This window comes from Homarus americanus, unplaced genomic scaffold (assembly GCF_018991925.1).
Source record: "Homarus americanus isolate GMGI-L3 unplaced genomic scaffold, GMGI_Hamer_2.0 scaffold11391, whole genome shotgun sequence".
In the NCBI taxonomy this organism is placed as follows: Eukaryota; Metazoa; Arthropoda; class Malacostraca; order Decapoda; family Nephropidae; genus Homarus; species Homarus americanus.
This window is the reverse complement of record NW_024715852.1, coordinates 1-19,556: the sequence shown is the minus strand read 5'-3', so window position 1 is coordinate 19,556 and position 19,556 is coordinate 1. Positions and strand designations below refer to the sequence as shown.

At 42.1% G+C, this 19,556-nt stretch overlaps 1 protein-coding gene across 1 annotated transcript; it reads right to left on the bottom strand.

The window, feature by feature from the left end:
* Positions 1-6,993: 6,993 nt before the first annotated feature.
* Positions 6,994-7,526, bottom strand: LOC121857968 (the record flags this gene model as incomplete). The annotated part of the gene is given in 1 exon segment (XM_042354208.1): positions 6,994-7,526. A coding segment is annotated over 1 exon segment (533 nt), but the record flags the coding sequence as incomplete, so codon positions are not given.
* Between the last annotated feature and the right edge of the window lie 12,030 nt (positions 7,527-19,556).

The window sequence follows — 19,556 nt, the reverse complement described above, 5'->3', positions numbered from 1 at the left end:
CTCCATAATGAGTAAAGATATGTATGAGAAACTATTTGCGCATGTGCCTTTAGAAGACTCAGGTGTCAAGTTGAGAACTTATACTGAAGAGATTTTGAACACAGAAGGTAAATTAGAGTGTGAGGTAAAGTACAAAAATCAGAATTTAAAGTTGCCATTAATTATAGCTAGTTATGTGAATAGACCAACTTTGTTAGGTAAGAACTGGTTGTGTGAACTTGAGATGGACTGGAAGGAGATATTTAGTGTTAGAATGTGTAACAGTATTCCAGGTCTCGAGAAATTGCTTGAAAAATACAAGATTTTATTTGTAAAGGGACAGGATGGTATAAAGGGTTATGAAGCTCATATCACCATTGACAAAGATGTTACACCCATATATGCTAAGTCCAGACCTGTTCCTTATGCATTGAAAGGTGAGGTTGAGAAGGAATTAGACAGACTTGTGAGTGAGGGAATTATTGTGAAAACTGCCAAGAGCAATTGGGCTGCTCCAATAGTAATTGTACCTAGAGCTGATAAATCTGTTAGACTATGTGGTGATTATAAAGTCACCATTAACCAAGCTGTTGAGGATGAGCAATATCCCTTACCCACATCTCAAGATTTGTTTGTTGCACTAACAGGTGGAACCATTTTCACTAAGTTAGACTTGTCCCAAGCATATGCTCAGGTCTTTGTTGATGCTGAAAGTCAACAGTACCTTACCATCAACACTCATAAAGGATTGTATAAGTTCAAAAGGTTGCCTTATGGTGTTAAAAGTGCACCAAAGTTATTTCAGTGCATCATGGACAAAATTCTTGTGGGTCTTCCCAGTGTGTTATGTTTTCAGGATGATGTCCTTATTGTTGACAGTGACATCCAAAATCATGTCAAAACCCTAGCCACGGTATTCGAAAGATTGTTGGCACACAATGTCAGGCTCAACAAGAGCAAATGTTCATTCCTAGCTAAAGAAGTAACTTATCTTGGCTACAAAGTGAATGCAGAAGGGCTGAGACCTGTAGAAGATAAAGTAGGAGCCATAGTAAATTTACCTGCTCCAAAAAATGTCAGTGAATTGAAAGCTTTCCTAGGTATGATACAGTATTATTCAAGGTTCTTGAGTGGACTTTCATCAGTTTTAGCCCCTCTACATGAACTATTAAAGAAAGGGATACCATGGAAATAGAACAGTGCAACTCAGAAGTCATTTGAAGATTGTAAAGCTGCTCTGTCTAGTACTGATGTTTTGGTCCACTATGATACCAGTAGAACACTGAAGCTTGCTTGTGATGCATCGGGCTATGGATTAGGTGCTGTCATAAGTCACATAATGGATAACGGTGAAGAAAGACCCATTGCATATGCCTCGAGAACTCTTACCCAAAGCGAGAAAAATTATGCACAAATAGAGAAAGAGGCTTTGTCTATCATATTTGGAGTAAAGAAATTTCACCAGTATCTATATGGGAGGAATTTTGTTTAATAACTGATCACAAGCCTCTCTTGGCAATTTTGGGTCCTAAGTCACCTGTTCCTACACTTGCTGCAGCAAGAATGCAGAGATGGGCTTTGATATTGTCGGCATATGACTGTGAGATACAGTACAGACGTTCAGATGATCAATCCAATGCAGATGCTTTGTCAAGGTTGCCAGGTAGTGGATCAAATGATGGAGTAGAGCCTAAGGTTTATGCTGTATTGCTGTAACCATGATAGCAGAAGATTTTCCAGTCACCTCCGGAATGATTGCTCATGAAACTAGGAAAGATGTTGTATTAGGAAGAGTCCTGGAGTATACACTAAATGGATGGCCAGAGATTTGTCCATCCTTAGACTTTCAACCATATCATTTAAGGAGATGTCAATTATCAGTAGAACAGGGATGTGTGTTGTGGGGTATGAGGGTGTTAATTCCACAGTGTTTTAGAGGGCAAATTTTGAATGAACTGCATTTTCAACATCCAGGTATATGTGCTGTGAAAGCACTGGCCAGAAGTTTTGTGTGGTGGCCTAAACTGGATAGTGAAATAGAAATGATGGTACGTGAGTGCTCTGTTTGTCAGAATGTTAGGAGTATGCCACCCAGCACACCTTTGAAAACCTGGAAATGGCCTACCTGTCCCTTCCAAAGAGTACACATTGACTTCTGTGATAAGGGAACAGACAAATTTCTTGTATTAATTAATAGTCATTCAAAGTGGATTGATGTTAAGCACATGTACAGTACTAATGCTGGTAGCACCATTGATGAATTAAGATTAATGTTTGCCGAACATGGAATACCAGAAGAGGTAGTTTCTGACAATGGTCTTCCATTCCAATCATCAGAGTTTAAAAACTTCATGAGATTCAACGGTGTAAAGCATGTACTGACCCCACCCTATCATCCTGCCTCTAATGGTGCAGCTGAGAGATCAGTTAGAATTGTAAAGGAAGCACTTTCCAAGCTGGTAATTCAAGGAACTGTAGGAAAATCAATGAAACACAGACTAGCAAATTCCTTACTCAGATACAGAACCACGCCACATAGTGTGACAGGATGTACTCCTGCAGAGTTAATGGTGAAGAGACAGTTGAGAACAAGATTAAGTTTAGTTAAGCCAAGTCTGTTTGAAGTTGTAGAGAGGAAACAAGCTCAACAAAAAATGTATCATGATAAGAGTTCCAGTGAAAGAGTGTTCAAGGTAAATGATAGGGTGAGAGTTAGGAACATGGCTAAAGGTTATGGTACTGTACATGCAAAGTGGATAACTGGTGTCATTGACAAGGTATGTGGATCTAGGACATATTTAGTGAAATGTGGTAACTCTTTGAGATATGTTCATGTGGATCACATCATTCAGGCACATGACGAGATGAATGTAGCACCAGGACATGATGATAAACTTGACACAGTTTCAGATGATCATCACCATGATGATGTCAAAGATGATGTTTCCCAGCATCCACTCACTGTGTCAACTGATTGTAGTGATGATATGTCTGTCACTGATAATGCACAGAGTGCAAGTGAAACCCCTGTAAAACTTGATGGAGGGAATAGTCCTAGAAGATCAAACAGAGTTAGGAGACCTGTAATTAAATTAGACCTCTATTTATCTGAATTGTGAACAGGCCTTTCAAAACTGTTTAGTTAGGAAGATATATTTGTTGTGTTCTATTCTCTTCTTCCCTGCCATAGGTAATTCTGTAAGTTTTGTTTATTTAGGATTTGTAGCAGCCATGCTCTCTTTTGAAAGGGAAAAATAGTGTTATATATATACAGTTAACCCTCACTTTACGAGGTTAATGTAACCCGGAGGGTCCCGCGTAAAGTGAGAAACGTGTAAAGTGAATAACATAACATATGGGATTAATTGAAATGGAGTCCGGGCCGACCCCCAAACTCCACTTTTTGACGACACACAACTATGTTGTAGTAAAAATTTTATCTTAACTTTATGAGGGTATGAAAAAACAAGTAATATAGAAGAGGTTAGGTTAGGAAAAATAAAGGTTAACATAGGAAAAATAAAGGTTAGGTTAGAAAAACTAAAACTTAGGTGGAACACTTACGGTAGTAGAAGAAATGGGTCGGCATACGGGGATGGAGGCTGGTTCCGAGGCAGAGGGCAGATTACTGGCCCTCAGGTGAATCACCATTACTAGGTGAAGCACCATCACTGTCACTATCACTGGCTTGGGCTGGCTGTGGTGGGTTGCGGGCGAAGAACTCGGTTATGCTTTTTTGACGGCTGGTGTTTATGTTGTCGTGATACACCGTGATGTATGGCTCCATAGCCTGCACCAGCCGGGTATGGAAGACTTCATAGCGGTCATCATCATTGTCGCGGGAAAGGAAGGACTTCATTTTCTCTGCACACTCCATGGCACCCTTAATATCACTATGAGTTAAACTGTGTTCTTCGGAGAATGACGCACCTTCTTCCTCCTCTTCACTGACGTGATCTTTTTCCAACATCTCGTCGGCAGTCACTTCAGGATCTCTGATCACCTCCAGGATGTCGTCGTTGGTGGTCTCGGAGAAGCCTGGAACTGTAACAGTCTGCGCAGCTTCTCTGGCAAGGTCCACTGCTACTGCAACATTCTGAACCTCACCAGTCACAGATTGACTCCTCCTCTCACCTGGTATTCCATGCAACACATGTCTCCATGCGTGACGAATTGCAGCAATAGACAGCTGATCCCATGACTCCACCAAGAAGTCCACAGCTTTCTTGATGTTAAATACTCTCTAGAATTGTTTGAACAGTATTTTTTGCTGTTCCAACTGTTGATCCTCATCTTCTTCGCTCTTGCTATCGGTGGTGGTGTCACTCAGGTTACGCAACTCTTCCCTGGTGTTGGTGTAGTCGTTCAGGAGCTGGAATTTTTTTGTTGAGAATGCAGCTTTTACATTACAGATTAACTCTTGGTCCATGGGCTGTAATATAGACGTAGTGTTGGGAGGAAGGAAGACCACTTTTACGTTGGGGTGACAATCTAACAGTAGGGGCGAGTGTCCTGGTGCGTTGTCCAGCAGCAACAAAATATTGAATGGCACATTCTGTCGCTCACAGAATTTCTTTACATCGGGAACAAAACAGTCATCAAACCAGTAGAGGGACAGTGTAGAGAACATCCACGCCTTACGTGCGGTCAGCCAGTGGACATTTAGCTTGGTCATGTCCATGGTTTTGTAGGCGTGCGGCTTGTGTGCTGTGTGGATCACCGATAACTTGAGCTTACAGGTACCGGAGGCATTGGTGGTAAACAGGACGGTGATGCGTTCCTTCTGCATTTTCCGGCCCCGAATCCTGCTGGTATTCTTCACAACGAAGGACTTGGAAGGTAGTTTTTTCCAGAAAAGACCAGATTCGTCCATGTTAAACACCTGGTCGTCACTGTACTGTCCTTCCTCCATAATCTCAAGTAAAAACGGAGGAAATTCCCGAGCCGCAGCACGATCAGCACTCGCTTCTTCACCACCAATGTTTATATTGGTGATCTTGTTCCGGATCTTAAACCTCTGTAACCACCCAGAGGAAGCATTAAAGGGTTTGGGCTCTGTAATTCCCATCTTTCGTGCCACTGCATTGTACAGTTCACGTTCGTACTCCTTAACAGAGCGCGTGTCGACCGCCATGTTCCGTCGCGCCTGACACACCAAGTACCTCACAAGTAATTTTTCTGTCTTGAGAAGCACCTGGTTGTGAAAATACTTGATCATAGAAGCACCTGTAGACTTTGTGATCTTCATGTGCTCCTTTATCTTGGCTGCATCCTTCTTTATTGTTCGAATCGTAGATTCATTCACACCATGCTGGCGCGCCAAATCAACCTGCCTTGTTCCTTTCTCCAACTCTTGGATGATGGTATACTTCACTTCGTAGCTTAAGAAACGTCGTGTCTTCTTTGGCTTAGTGCCGCTGGGTCCAGGTTAGGAAAGGTTTCTCTCTGGGGGTGGTGGTCCGGCGGAAGCCATTTTACGGAACAATGGATGCGCGTTTACACGGTGTGGCCTTGAGGGATGAAACTGCCGCGGCTAGGTCAAGCGTCGTCTTTCCTCCCTCCCTCCCTCCCCCGGGTGGACACGTCATAATACTTTAAGCCAATTACAGCTAGCAGCAGAGGGGGGTAGGGATGCATGGCCAATCACAGTCCAATACGTCATATGACGTCAGTGATAACGCAACAAAGACACACACTGCGCAACCTTACCGCGCGGCTTGCCCAAGCGGAGGGAGGAGGAGGGAGAGGCGAGGAGCACAGGCAGGCAAGCGGGCGGGTGGCGGGTGGGGCGAATCTAAAAATAGCGTCGCGCCGGACACTCTCCGCATAATGGGGTTCACGTACCGCATAATGTGAGCACGTTAGGTTCTGGCAAGGCACCGCGTAAACGTGGAAACGCGGAATGCGGGACCGCGTAAAGTGGGGGTTAACTGTATGTATGTTTATATGCTGCATTTATTGAATGTATATATTATATATTATGTTACTTCTTACGAAATGTGTTAGGCACGTTGTAACCAAGAACAGAGAATAAACAGCCAGCCAGACAGACCATGTGACTCTTCATTCTCCCATTAAATATCCCAAGATACTACCCAATGAGACAGAGCAGCTACACTCCCCGTCACTCATCAAGGGTAACTGACCAGAGTTAAGATGGCGGTGAGGGTAAAGACTCCAGATACTTCCACATAAGTAATTATTTCATAAAACATTAAACAAAATATATTATTGTTTTTTTTTATAACATACATGTGGTGACTATAAATAACGGCTACCAGGGGTCACAAGAGATTTTAATAATGTATTAGCAAAAAGATAATTATATATTAAGTAGATATTTGGTGGGAGTGTTGCCATAATGACCATTTTTTTAAATAACTGAAATTCGAGTAAAAATAAAAAATATATAATATTCTTACAACCTCGTTAATCTGTCTTTACCTATTATTATTATTATTATTATTGTTATATTTTATTATTATTATTAATTACTATTATCAATTATTATTATTATTATTATTATTATTATTATTATTATTATTGTTGTTGTTATTGTTATTGTTATTACTATTATTATTATTATTATTATTATTATTATTATTATTGTTATTATTTTATTTTATTATTATTATTATTATTATTATTATTATTATTATTATCAATTATTATTATTATTATTATTATTATTATTATTAATATTATTATTGTTATTATTATTATTATTATTATTATTATTATTATTATTGTTATTATTATTATTAATATTATTATTATTATTATTCAAGTGTTAGAAGTAACATGTCAAAGGTTAACTAAGTCAACATATCTAACTACCTCAGCAGCTTATTGTCAAACAGCTGTATGATTAATACTGAAATAATGAACTGAATAATATATGCAGATAATTGTTTCCTGTTATTATTTAGGTAATATTTTTAATTTATGGAATAATATCTACTGTAGGTGGGACCCTTTAGTATACTATTGTAAGAATAATGATGTCAAGTTTACCTTTTAAAGACGTCTTGGAGAGCTGAGTCAAGAGAGGGGCTGCAGGTGTCTGGGTGCTTCCAGTGATGGTCCATAGTTATGGCTACATCACAGTTGTTACACGCAGCCACCACCTTCATTAGGTCGACCATGTGGGGAATGTTGTCTGGGTCTCCATCAATTCTTACGGTTATATTGTCTGGTCGACCAAGAGGGAGTAGAGTGGTGTAGACTGACACACTGCTATCTCTGACCCATATGTCACCTGTCACCAAATGTGGAATATGTTTAGCGACGTATTTACACAAGGTAGCGTCACACTTCACGTCATTTATCAGGTCTTCCCACTGACTCTCGTCTGTCATACCGGAAGAGTGGAGAAGGCGGACCAGTTCTTCTGCCTTGTCTTCCTTTACCTCTCCTCCGCCATCAACATATAAAATGCCAGTTAGATGAACCAGAACGTTCTGGTATTTGGTCAGAGTCAGAGACGACGGGTCATCCTTGTGTAGCTCCTGCAGGACCTCCCTGATGGTGCGGGGACCTTGAGACATATTTGGCCTGTCTCCCTGAAGCGAGTCCCTTATATGCAAGGCGCTGTAGAAATCCTGAACTCCCTTGTGGGGGAGGCGCCGATGACTTCCTCGAGCAGAATGTTAACACCTCCACATGTTTCTTTAAGGTTGTCTGTCATCTCTTCTGACACATTTAATGAGTCATCTTTTAGGCTTACAAGGGATTCTCGACACATCACTTTAAAGATCTTTTCAACCTTTCTCTTCACACTACTAGCAGATATAACTGTGTCCGGTTTATCTATCAGTCGTTTCACTAATTTTTCTGTCGTCATATCCTTCACTTTACTGTACAGTTGTGTGGCCGTTGTCATATTCTTTACAGTACTTGGATCTTCGGCCCATATGAGAGTTAAGAATACCAGGTTCATGGGCAATCTTAGGTACTCTCGGAGATGACGTGGCATACTCTCCAGGTACTCTACCAGTTCTTGTGTACTCTGTGTACTCTTGCCAGCTTGTATTAGCTCTCTGTGGTATTTCTCTGCACAAGTTCCAAGACTTTTAGCAGGAATATCAACAAGTCGTAAATGGACAGACCCCAGGTGAGGTGGAAAAGTTTTGTAGAAGTCGTCCACCCTCTCTGGCCTTATAGTACAGACTACAGTAAAGTTATAATTACTTAAGACATCCTGGACCAGTTCTTTTGATGCTGTATTCAACTCGTCGAGGCCATCCACCAGCACGAGGACCTTAAAATGCTGGACACATTTGATCATGTCATCTCCTCGACACTTCTTAGCGGTCTCTGGTATCTGTGTTTCGACGAGCTGTGCAAGAGACCTGATGTGTTGATTTCTGCATTCAACATGGAAGACAAGCAGGAAGTTAGTAAGACCTTGTATGGTGCCCTTGTCGGCCTTCCAATCACTTAGTAGTTTTATCAAGAGGGTCGTCTTACCAGCACCGGCGACACCTTCAATAAGTATGATTCTTTTGCCTTTGTCAATGGCAAGTTTTAGAATGTCTTCATATGGTATATCTTGGGCAGCTGTACCTCGCTCCTCCTTAACTTGGATGGCTGTGAATACAGTGCCAATATTAAGGAAAAAGTCTGTACCGGCAATAAACGACACAGGATTAACATTTGTCAGTTTACCAAACTCCTCCACCAACTCTTGTTTACCAGACTGCTCTATGATGTCAATATTGTAGCTGGTTATATCCTCGGGGTCCAGGAGGTTGTCTCTGATGTAGTTGATGTCTTCATCTATGGTTTTAACCCAGTTATCTACTTCATCTTGATCAATGTTAAACACATCTTTTCCTTCACTATATACGTCTTTCAACAGTTTTCTCAGCTCCTCCGTCTTGTTCTTATAATCCTCAGGACTGACGGCTAACTCCCCGTGAAGCACTTTGTTGCTAAAATGTTTTACAGCTTTGAGTTTTTCCTGAAGGGGGTCCAGCTGGCCACCAGGAGCAAGGCCACACAACAAGGTGATGCACAGGTACAGTAGCGACATGTCATATTGCTGGCCAGAAGGGTCGGCGTCAAGTATCTTAAGCTGTTCCTTATCCAATGTTCTCTTTAACCGTGTACTGTTGAAGCCTTTACTCTCCAGGAACTCAAGAAGCTTCTTTTCTTTGGCCTTCCCCTCCTGACTTGCTGCTCGGGTGTACATATCCAGCAAGACTGGGCGGCCCAGTTTGTTAAGTGTAGTGATGAGTTTTAACCCGTCTCTCTCCTCCCCGGTAGTGGGTGGTGGTGGTGGAGGCGTCGCCATGGTTGGTCATTACTAAGGGACAAAGGTCAACAGTTACTTGAGAGTGCAGCCTCACATTTATAAAGTGTTCATTAAGGTTAGAATACATTTATGAGTAACATTTATTAGAGTGAGCGGCGATAATAACACAAGGATAGATCAACTCAGTGTGCCAGTATTTGTTGCCAGAAAAACTAAACATTTATATAAAACCTTTTTTGATGTACAAATAATGTATATAAGAGTTGTAACATTCTCTTTAATAATCTCTAATATAAGTTGTGGCAACAGTCTCTCTCCTCTCAACTTAATATAAAAACTCGTCCACTGACGCATCACAAATACCAAGAACTGTACAACATTGTTACCATGACAACCAAACTCTCAACAAAGACTAAAATCTTCCCCAGTAAACCAAGGGAACTTAGGAGCCTTAATTGACGGCGCTCAACCCTGGCCGTCATGGGAGACTCGAACTATATGGCCACATCGACTGTACGAATTAAACCGCGCCAAATGACCTTAGTAATCCAGCTACTCTTTTGTAGAAACTCTGGCAGACAATTTTCTGGACCTCATCATAACTAACGAGGACGGTATAGTAGCCACACCTGGCCCCCATTGGCCAAGGTTCAAGTATTACAGTGGTGATTACAACAGGTTGAGGGAGGGTTATTCACTGGCCTGACTCGCTGGTAAACAAGAATGCAGATACTACCCTCAACATTATAGTGAATAACGTGATCTATTTGAGTGATAAATATATAGTTATATACCCAAGACCAAACCCACTGGCTCCAGGGATACAAGGAGGCAGCTACACGTGAACCATGCGGCGGTGGACAAAGTTAACAAGAAAACTAAGAAATTCCAGACGTGGGTTAGGACAGGAGGATGTATGCATGAGCCAGGAACCAAGCTGAGGCAGAGTGTAGAAGGGCTGAAAAAGACTTCCAGAGGCGGAGTGCGAGTGAGGTCAAGTCAAACCCAAAATTTTTTTACCATTATGTAAAGTCAAAATAAAACAATGAGTTTAAGCGTAACAGATCTAAGGCTTGAAGATGGTAGTTACGCAGATTCTGAACAGCTTCTTTTTCTCGGTGTTCACTAGAGAGGATGCTATTAACCTTCCTGCGTTTGAGGACAGACGGTTTGACACAGTACTGACCCACATTGTGTTCACAGAAGAGGTTATTAGAAATAAACTGCCCAGGCTAAAGGTCCATAAGAGTCCCGGCCCTGACATGGTGCATCCCAGAGTGCTAAGAGAGTTGTGCAACGAGCTTGCAGAGCCCCTGAAGATCCTGTTTTGTAAATGCCTGGATGAACAAATGGTCCCCAGTGATTGGAAAGTGGCTTATGTGAGTCCTATCTTCAAGAAGGGCGATCGTCACTCCACGAACAACTATAGACCGGTGAGCCTGACCAGCATAATATGTAAAGTACTTGAGAGTATTATCAGAGATGCCGCGATGGAGCATCTACCACGAAACAACCTTGTAAAGGATTGCCAACACGGTTTTATGCCAGGGCGCTCCTGCTTAACACAATTGCTCAAGGTAAAGGATATTTGAACCCATATTCTGGAACGGGGTGGTAATATCGACAATATATGCCAGGATTTTGCCAAGGCTTTCGACAGTGTACCCCCACGAAAGGCTGAAAATCAAACTGGAAGGGTACGGGATTCGGGGAAATGTCCTAGCATGGTCATGACCGCAAGCAGTGTGTGGTGATTAATGACATGAACTCATCAAGTGTACCCGTCACAGGGTATTGGGCCCGTTGTTGTTTGTTTGTTTCATTAATGACAAGCCAGAAGATATACACTCTTCCTTACTAATGATGAGGACAATGCAAAGTTATTCAGGTAAATTAAGAACCAAACAGACTGTGAAGAGCTATAGAAAGATCTCTGTCAGCTTCAGGAGTAGTCAAAGGAATGGATTTAATGTTAGGAAGGGCAAGAGGACGTTGGTGGTACAGCGTAACTCTCACCTGTATGTCAAGGGTTCGAGCCTCGTCCCAGGCACAGGGAAGAAGGGTGTTATCCAGTGTGACTCTCACTACAGGCTTCCCGGTCTCGGGTTTCCTCCTGTACTAGATAGACCGACCACCCGAACGGCTAGTAAGGTGATAACTGGTCAAAATGATAAAGAGGATGCACCTATAAAATGTATCAACAGTACGGAGGCGTATTACAGGATTTCCTTCGCTTTATATCTCTCTGTATTTTGTTTATTTTTCTTAAAAATTCTTTGCATGACTCGTCATCATGTCTGTCTCTTTTAAACTTACGAGAGAGTTGATGTCTGTGTCTAGTTGATTCTAATATGGACTTATATACTTTGGGGCCTCAACTGACGCCACCTCGGTTGCTGGAGGATCGGCTTTTTTCACACTTCATTTTTCCAACATTCGCGGCCTGAGATCCAATTTTCCTTCTGTGGAGCACCATCTATTAACCTCTTCCCCCGACCTCTTACCACTATCTGAACTTCAACTGACCAAAGCAGCTTCACCCAAACCTTTTCAAGTCTTCAACTACAACCTTTATACCTCCTTCCATTCTAAGGGAGGTGTATGGGCCTACTGCAACACGCGTACACCTATAGCTCGACTCACGGATCTTGAATCTTCCCTTTATGATGTCATCTGGCTCAAAATATCTCTACCAACTATGACTATTTTTCTTTGTTTCCTGTACTGTTCTCCCAACTCTACCAACTATTTGGAACTTTGACTATCTCACTTCTTGCCATGAGTCGTTGCTATCCACACACCCCAACACCGAGATCCTCTACCTAGGGGATTTCAATGTACATCACAGAGAGTGGCTTGGCTCTGCAAGGGATGACCCAGGTGGAGCTGAGGCACTCTCTTTTTCCCTACTTAATCATTTGGAACAAATAATTAAAAACCCTACACGCATTCCTGATTAATTCAATTTCACTGTTTATTCCTTGATAGAGGAAGGGATCCTAGTGCTGTCACTAGGTACCCCTGTACAATAAATACACAAGAAGCATCTGGCAAGTGTCATAAGTATATACAGTATAAATATTAAAGGGGCTTTATTGTAAAGCTTCCAAGGAAGGAAGGATATTCCATTAACACATAATCAATGTTATTTACATAATACGGGCTAGTATAGAGGATCATCGTGTCTCCGTCAGGGGGTCGGAGGAAAGGTCCAGCAGGCGTCACGGAAGTGTTGTGGGTGGGGGACATCTTAGAGGTTCCTGATCGACACGATCAACTTACTAACATTCTTGATCTTTGTTTTACCCCTAACCCCTCACACTATTCATACTCAATTTCTGCCCCCTTAGGGTCTTCTGATCACAATCTTATTTCCATTAAAAAAAATTGGGCACGACCACCTCCCCCACTCCCCCTCTAAACGTCAACTATGGCACTATCGGAGGGCAAGCTGGCAATCCTTGCGAGAATTCTTCACCGACTTTCCTTGGGATGAATGTTGCCTCTCCACTCGGGACGCCTCGGTATGTGCTGACAGCATTGCTGGGGTTATACAGGGTGGTATGAGTGCATTTATCCCATCTTCTACCAAAACTTTCACTTTACAATCATGGTTTGATCGCTCCTGCTCTCTTGCATGCAGGGACAGAGATAGGGCAGGGCATATCAAGCTATGAAATTATCTCCTTCTCCTATTACCCACTCCTCTTTCATTACTTCTAGGAATCATTGTAAGGCTATTCTTCGTAGGGCCAAACGGAATTTTATAAAAAGAATGACTGCTGTCCTGACTAATTCTTCCTCTAATTAATCCTTCTGGTCCTTAACCAAAAACATCTGTAATAACTTCTGCACTCCTTCTTTTCCTCCTCTCTTCCGACCTGATAACTCTTTCGCCAACTCTCCCCCTGACAAAGCCAATCTCTTTGGCACCTTATTCTCCTCTAATTCCACCTTAGACGATTCCAACTCTATCCCTCCTACACCTGTTCCTCCTACTGAACCTATGCACTTTCCTATAAACTCCACTCGGAGGGTTGCTGGTGTGTTATCTAGGTTGGATGTGAGTAAGGCGTATGGACCGGACAGAATACCGCCTCGCGTTCTGAGGGAGTGTGCTGAAACTCTGGCCCCTGTGCTTGCTCGCCTCTTTCGCCTTTGCCTCAAAACCCAAACTTTTCTTTCTTCTTGGAAGCATGCCTTGATTCAGCCCATCCTAAAGAAGGCTGACCATTCTAATCCCTCTAACTATAGCCCCATTGCCCTAACTTCATCCCTCTCTAAGATTTTCGAAACTATCTTGAACTCCCATTTTCTCCGTCACCTTGAACGCCATTCTCTTTTGTCAGATCACCAGTTTGGCTTTCGCCAGGCGAGATCTACTGGTGATCTGCTCTCCTACTGCACCCATCTTTGGTCATCCTCTCTTAGGGATTATGGGGAGACTTCCGTCGTGGCCCTCGACATCTCCAAAGCATTTGACAGGGTATCAGGGCACAAGTCTTTGTTTTCTAAACTTCCCTCTTTTCGTTTCTCTTCCCCACTTTGTTTTCTAATCTCCAGCTTCCTTGAGAACCGATCCATGGCAGTTGTTGTCGAGGGATCGATCTCTCGCTCTTTCTCTACCAATAGTGGTGTCCCACAGGGTTCTGTTCTTTCACCTACTCTCTTCCTTCTGTTTATCAATGATTTACTTCACACTACAACTAGTTCTATTCATTCTTACGCTGATGATTCTACTCTTCACTCTTCTTCACATTTCCCCTTCCCCCAACTCTCAAATTAGATCTGTTTCTAGAGCTGATATCATTACATCTATCAATGCGGATCTGTGCAGCATGTCCGACTGGAGAGGTAGAAACTTGGTTAAATTCAATAGTAATAAAACTCAGTATTTACCAAATACACTTTCCAAATTAGATGATCTCCCACCAATCACATTTCAGGATGCTATCATTCCGCCAAATTCTAAAATAGATATGCTAGGCATCACGATTTCCTCTAATATGTCATGGAAGACACACATCCTCAACATTGCTAAAGCTGCTTCCCGAAAGTTGGGAATGCTGTACAGATGCCGCAACTACTTCACTCCTGAGCAGTTGCTCCAAGTATATAAGGGATTCATTCGTCCTAACTTGGAGTACTGCTCTCATATCTGGGGTGGCTCTTCTTCTGTCCAACTATTAGATAGGGTGGAATCAAAGGCATTTCGTCTTATTAACTCTCCTCCTTTAGTCGACAATCTCTCTCCCCTTTCTCTTCGCCGCAATGTTGCTTCACTCTCTCTCTTTTACAGGTACTTTAACGGGCAATGCTCAGGGGATTTGGCATCCTGTGTACCGCCGGTAAGGCCGTGGGTTCGTAACACACGTCTTACCCGCGGTGCCCACCATTTCTCTGTGGATATCGGTCACACGAGAATAACCCGTTATAGTACATCCTTTCCTCACACAGCCAAACTGTGGAATGCTTTGCCTTCTTCTGTGTTTCCATGCTCTTACAATCTGTCTCGCTTTAAAAAGCTGGTTTTCCGGCATCTTCGTGGTGTAGATTAATACAGTATAACCTTTTTTTCTATATTTTCAATTTCTTTCCGTTCTTTTTTTTCGCCCCCCAGGCTCCGTTGTGGGTCGTTTGACCTGTGCCCGTTGGCTAATTCCCGCAAAAAAAAAAAAAAATCTTTGCGGTGTAGATTAATATAACCTTTTCCTTTCCGATTTTTAATTTCTATTCTTTTTTTTTTTTGCCCCCCAGGCCCCGATGTGGGTTGTTGACCTGTGCTCGGGTGGGCCAATCCCCGTTAAAAAAAATAAATAAAATAAAAGATTGGTGGGAAAATTAATATTAATTCGCTAATTTGGTGTAACTGTAAATGGTAATATATTCTATTACTCTGAATACAAACAAGTGATTGCCAGCACATTAAGGAATATTTTGTATCGAAGAAAACGTCGTTATTACGGAGGAGGAACTGTTGGTAAGTATTGGCAATTTACTGACTCCAGAATGAATTCACACTCGGTACCGTCAAACAATTTCTGGCAGGCTGCTCCAGACGTTCACAACTCACTCACAAAGTTTGCCCTGACAGTTTTCTGAGCATGTGACTTCCTCAACCTGAATCTGTAACGCCTAGTAAGGTGGGCCAGAGACTTCTTTACATTGTTTAATTTGTCTTAAGATACAACGAACCAACCAGACATGGAAATGTATTATTTTCGGTTAATTTGGATAGGTTAGGTCAGGTTAGGTTAAATAGGGTATCCACCAGTGCCATAAAAAATTAACTTCTCCCAATCTATCAAAATCCTTTTTTTCATTCTCCATTTCCAGAAAAAAAAACTATATTCTTCTCATCGTTTACTTTTATCCTCTTCGCCATTGATCGGCTCGTTAGCCGCTTGGGCGGTGGGTCACGTCTCTGTTACGCAATTTTGGGCAGTATTGGGCAGGCAATGGTTCCTGGATGTATCTGAACCTGCTCCAGAGCTGGTCAAGTCTGGTCTCGAAACAGCTGACACTCGGTGCCGCCATAGCACTCTCTGGTAGGTTGTTCCAAGAGTTCACAATTCTCACTCCGAAAAAGTTTGCCCTCACAGTTTTCTGGACTTGCGGCTTCTTCAACCTTGAGCTGTGACCCTTTGTGGGGCGAGCGTCCGCCAGATCCAGGAATGGACACTCGACTGAGTAGTGTCCTTTGAGTTGCTTATTCACCTCAATTAGGTCACTCCTTGCCCGTCTGAAGTATGAGCTAGGCGGTTGCAGTCTGGTGACCCTCCTTTGGACATTTTCAATCAAATGACAGTCCCTAGCATATCTCGGGGACCAGACAGGGAAGCACCTCACTCTTGAAGATCATTACGAGGAATATCTTAACGAGGTTCTTAGAAGACGTAATTTAGTTGCTTGATTCACCTTCTTCTCATAATACCCAATTCCCAAAAATATAACACATCCCATTTTCCTCCTGTAATACCACATGAAACCTTCATTTTTCTCTTAAACAAACAAACCAAAAATGACTAAGCCCCCGCCCCCCGACACAGCACTTTCCGGGTGGGCAGTGAGAGCTCGGGGTACGAACTGGACATCGGAAACTATTCTGGGAACGCGACGGACGCCTTTACCTATCACCACGGCCGACCCTTCACCTCCTACGACCGTGACAACGATCTCTACATCGACGGCAACTGCGCCAGGTACTTCTCCGGCGGCTGGTGGTATGACAGGTGAGTTCTCGTTCGTCTAATAAATCAGTGGTACCCATTTTTTTTTCATTTCCCCCCCTCCCCCGTGAACGTTCAAAATCCCCGTTGACCCCTTAATTTTTAATAAAAAAAAAGTAAATTGATCTGATCAGAAGATAAAGAGAACATATTTAGCACTTCTCCTATGAGAGCCAAAAGCATCAATCAATCAATAGCTGTATAAGTATAACACTTTAACTGTATAACATAATTTTAACAATTACCACAGTGATGATAACACTAGGTTTGAAGTCATCCAATGAGTGAGTCCAAAGTCAAATTGGAAAGAAAGATGCCAAATTCTACCCTGCCAAGTCGAAATGAATATTAAAACCTTATTTATTTCAGATTTCTTAGAATTTTTTACCATTCTTCAACTTTCCATAGCCCGCCCTGGACCCCCATTGCCCTGGACCCCTGTTTGGAAATGACTTTGACATCAGACATACAGGGTGCGCACATGAATCCTTTGCAACTTTGAGTCACAATGCATAGCGAATGAAATTTTTTTTAATGGAGTTTGGTTTATTGAAAAGAACATATCCTAAAGTTTGTTCACTAAGTCTTCATTATTACACGTCGATATGGGCCCCTTTGTCCACGATACAATATATGATCCCATTATAAAGTTATGCTTATTCCAAGTTGTAAAGGTTTCATTTAGACACACTGTATGCCTTAACAATTTCTTTAATTAGGTACACCTGATAACGTAATTAACTTACTTCGTATTCATCCCGTACACAGCAACTCATAGCACCTGCATTATCTTCAATATTCTACTTCTCCTGAACAGGTGTTACGACGCTCACCTCAACGGCGTGTTCCCGGTGACGCCCGACCGTCAGAACGCCTCCTTCATCACGTGGTGGGCACACGAGGACGGCCTGAAGGTCCCCCTCGTTCTCAATAGTGCAACGCTCAGAGTCAAGCCCAGGGCACTGTAAGAGCTCTTGAGAGTCACGTTTTGTCCGTCTCTAGGCGCCAGATGAACTCTCAGAGATGTATTGTGTGCACAAAGCTCACTACACGCCAGATGGACTCTCATGGCTAAGCTTTCTGTGTCCGATCTCTCTACACGACGTCGTGGCAGCTTTAGGGCGCATTTAATCTTTCGGAGATGTCTAGTATGTTCTGAGCTCTTTACACTCCACTCGCCAGTCTCAGAGCTAAGCTAGACTTCCATAGGTAAGTTTAGTATGACCTGAGCATACTAACCTCTCCTAAACATCTCATCAAATTTAAGATGCCCTGATCTCCTCAGTCCCTCTCCCGATTAAGGTACCGTGAATGTAACGTGATGGTGGACTTGGTCACTTTGTCGAATATTTGTACGGTATGTAAACTTCTTACCTGCTAGACGATATTTGTGATCACAAGACCTACGAGCTATCTTATACTCCCTCTCAAGCTTACATCCCCCAAATTCTCTTTATTCACAGTATGGTGCGATAACATGCCCGGGGGCGAACCCAGAATTTCAGGTTAGTGGGAGCAATCCTATGTAAACTGCTGAGGGCCGGGAATCTTGGGGCCACACAGGACACCATGTACCAGATGAGATAAGAAAGCTGAGGGGTGCAAAATGCAAAGAATAACGAGAAATTAACGAGGGGGTACGTGCCCTCCACCCGCTCTCTCCCTCCCTTCACTCGTCCATCTGTTACTACACTATGGAAGGTTAATACTCTGGAACACTGACTCGTGTTAGCTAGTAGCTGCAGGGGAATGTTATAAAAAAAAATATTCTTACCCTTAGCTTATCCCCCCGAAAGGTGGAGTAATTGTAATTTATGTAATTTTGTTTTGGCGATTTTTTTCGTCTTGATCACGAACCGACATGCTCCCTGTGACGCCATATTGACTCGTTTACATGATATGAATTGTTGTATGAAAGATGAACCAACCAAACCTACCTACTCTAGGATGGAAGTATATTATTTTAGGTCAGTTTTGGAAGGTTAATTTATGTTTGCTATGATAGGTTTAATTAGGTAAGGTATGGAAATGTCGGTGGGAAGCGTTTGTGAAGGGTTGAAGCACAAACTTGGCGTTACCGGGTAGACGGACCATAGAAACATGGGAAAAAACTTATTACGAAAGTTGCTTTTTATATACCTCCTTATAGTATGCTGGAGATAGGAAAGAAGTTTTATCCTATATGAAATTTCCCTTAAAGTTGTTGGTTAACTCGAGTCAGTGTTCTAGAGTATTACCTGGTAGTAGTTCACCCCGGACTCTTCCTCTGGTCACCTTTAGTCATTGGGGGCCGTCAGACCGACGTTGATCTTCTCCGTTATGCCGTGTTAACTGAGCCAGTTATCTTTTCAGCAGTACTCCTGACTGACGGACTCACTCACTCAGACAGTACCGTCATCCGTAAAAGTGTTTTCCATTTTCTTTTTCGAAATTATATTAGTGTCATTACCTAAGCATTAATTATATGAATGAAAATACTAATAAAATTCAATCATCGTATTCTTGTAACTAAATTTTCTGCGTTAGTTAAATAACGGCAGCATACTTGAAATAAACATATGATTCAGTCTCTATTATTCTTCCTAACCCCAGGCAGTTCGAGGCTTCAGTGACTCAACCATACAAGTCACAACCAATTATCACCTGTTATCCAAATTCCTACTCTTCCACCAATTAGTTCTACTGTTAATGCTTTCCCACTAACCTTTATCCCTTCATGAAGAAATATTGATCGTTTTGGGAGCGAGGAGTTCGGCGCACTGAGTTAAATTTACTGGTAGGCTCATCGTCAACCACGTCAATCTCAGTGATCGGTCGTAAGTTCATAACAAAATAATAAAGGATCATGAATATAATGTACATGAACGTGAATCCCGAATGCAAAATAACGCAAACGAATAATATAAACAAACAAGAATAGATAATAAATGTTAAATATTATTATTATTATTATTATTTAATTAATACACATCGTCCTACGTGAAACATGTGACAAGAAAAGACGACAAAATGATTCGAGCAATACTCTGTACACGTAAATATAAAGCAAGTCGTGGAAATATCGTTTCATTAAGGAGGACTATGAAGAAATT